General features: G+C 49.5%; 1 protein-coding gene across 1 annotated transcript in view; it reads left to right on the top strand.

Annotated features, from left to right (window-relative positions):
* Positions 1 to 1,766, top strand: part of glmn (glomulin, FKBP associated protein) — an 8,859-nt gene that overhangs the window by 6,117 nt on the left and 976 nt on the right. The window contains exons 7-11 of the mRNA XM_015396081.1: positions 177 to 266; positions 346 to 387; positions 477 to 550; positions 630 to 714; positions 785 to 894. Of these exons, the coding sequence (XP_015251567.1) occupies positions 177 to 266; positions 346 to 387; positions 477 to 550; positions 630 to 714; positions 785 to 894 (401 nt within the window). The remainder of the gene's footprint in view (positions 1 to 176; positions 267 to 345; positions 388 to 476; positions 551 to 629; positions 715 to 784; positions 895 to 1,766) is intronic.

The raw sequence follows: 1,766 nt of genomic DNA, 5'->3' as shown, positions 1-1,766 counted from the left end.
AATGAAGGCTAATCATGTTTTGGGTGTACTATTCCTTTAAGTGGCGAGTCTAATATTCCCAATTTGTGGGGCTTTTCCGCCTCGAAGCGAGCGTGTGCATTCAAGATATTATCCCGTCTCACCTTTTGAGTTCAACCACAGCAGCCGTAACCAGGAAAGGTCTTCCATCCTGACAGGAGCTGTATGAGAAGAGTCTGGTGCGGGTGGAGAACGGCAGTCTGCCGGCGGATCTGCTGGAGATCAAAACCTTCCTAACCGTCCCTCTGGTGATAGAAACCTCCTTCCACGTGTCGCCTCCAACCGTCTACCTGATCTGCAGTTAATTCATGTTTGTCTTTTTCTCAGGACTTGGTAAAAGTCATGACCATGTGCCCTCAGCATGATCTGGTAGGAGCTTTTTGTTTTGCGTCTCCTTGTGTTTTTTCTGTTTGCATCTATTGGAGGTTTAAATGAGGCGTTTCTTCGTTTGTCCTCAGAGGACTAAAGGACTGAAGGTCTTCCAGCTCAGCATCGATAAGTTCAGCACTGAAGCCAAGTACAGATTTTTCGAGTGAGCTGCCAGTCCCCACTGCACTCAGACAGCCAGAGTTCCTGTCCCGCCCCCTGATGTAATCTGATTACTGTTTCAGATACTTGCTCAGGACCAGTAATCACTCTGGAGTAGAGGGCTACACCATTAAAAACATCCGGAGTCAGATAGACGCCGCTCTGCAGGTAAAGGTCGGAGCTTCCCGGTCCTGCCGCTTGTGCCGAGTCGCTGACAGTCGCTCTTTTCTGTCTTCAGCCAGGAAACGCCAACGTCTGGTTTGAAGGAAGTCACCTGCTGCCTCTGCTCCGTAAGGTGTTCAAGCTTCCAGACGGCCCAGAGACGGACCTGCTGCAGTACATGGACAGGTGTGCACACGCCTACTTCTAGCTTTGCTTAGTCTCTGATGTTGCATCCAAACGAGACTGAAAAGACTAAAATAGAGGTATTACTCGCGCATCATTTGGAAGTGGAAACCTCAGAAGTTTTTACCAAGATATTTGCTTAATTGGATTTTTCAGGTCAATATTGATCTCTTGCCACGTATTGATGCTCCCTGCTGGCGCTCAGAGCGCCATTTTAGTCTGAGCTCCATTTAAAGGAGAAGTCCGGTCAGCAAGGAATAATCCACGGATCATATCTATACCTAAAACTAATACACTCACAGTAATTTCATAAATTTAGCGTTAATCAGTAAAAAAAATTGACATAAGTTTTTTCGCAATCACAGAGTCTGGAATCCTTCCTGCCATCTTCCGGCAGTGATGTCACGGTGTGGTTAGCCTAGCGCAAATCTCACAATTCCAAACTTCCACCATGAAATGGGATGAAGTGTGACTGCTGGGCCTTTTACTGCACCGGACCTCAGCAGAGAACCATGAGCCGCCTGTCCTCAGCCGGAGGAGGGGGGCAGGTAAGGCAGGTGGGGGGAAGCAAGGGGCCGCTGGTGTTCAGGCTACCGTCACCGGGTCGGTTTCAGTGATTCCGTCCCCCGCTGGCTCCCATCCACCGGGGTTCCTGGTCCAGCCCCGGAGGTCACGGCTCGGTTCTGCTGCACTGCAGTCGACCAAAATCCTGGACGATTTTGAAATTCCCCCCGGTCATTTTTTTAAGGTGTGAAATGTTAGCCTCGTGAGACCATCCTGATCTCGCGAGCTTTCAAGGTTTCACTCGCAGATCAGTCTGGAGACTCTCCGTTCAAGAAAATTTGGAGCCGTTCTCCACACGAACGTCCAATCAG

Source organism: Cyprinodon variegatus, unplaced genomic scaffold (assembly GCF_000732505.1).
Source record: "Cyprinodon variegatus isolate N-32 unplaced genomic scaffold, C_variegatus-1.0 Scaffold775, whole genome shotgun sequence".
Classification (NCBI taxonomy): domain Eukaryota; kingdom Metazoa; phylum Chordata; class Actinopteri; order Cyprinodontiformes; family Cyprinodontidae; genus Cyprinodon; species Cyprinodon variegatus.
The sequence above is the reverse complement of the archived record's forward strand: the minus strand, read 5'-3'. Positions and strand labels throughout refer to the sequence as shown.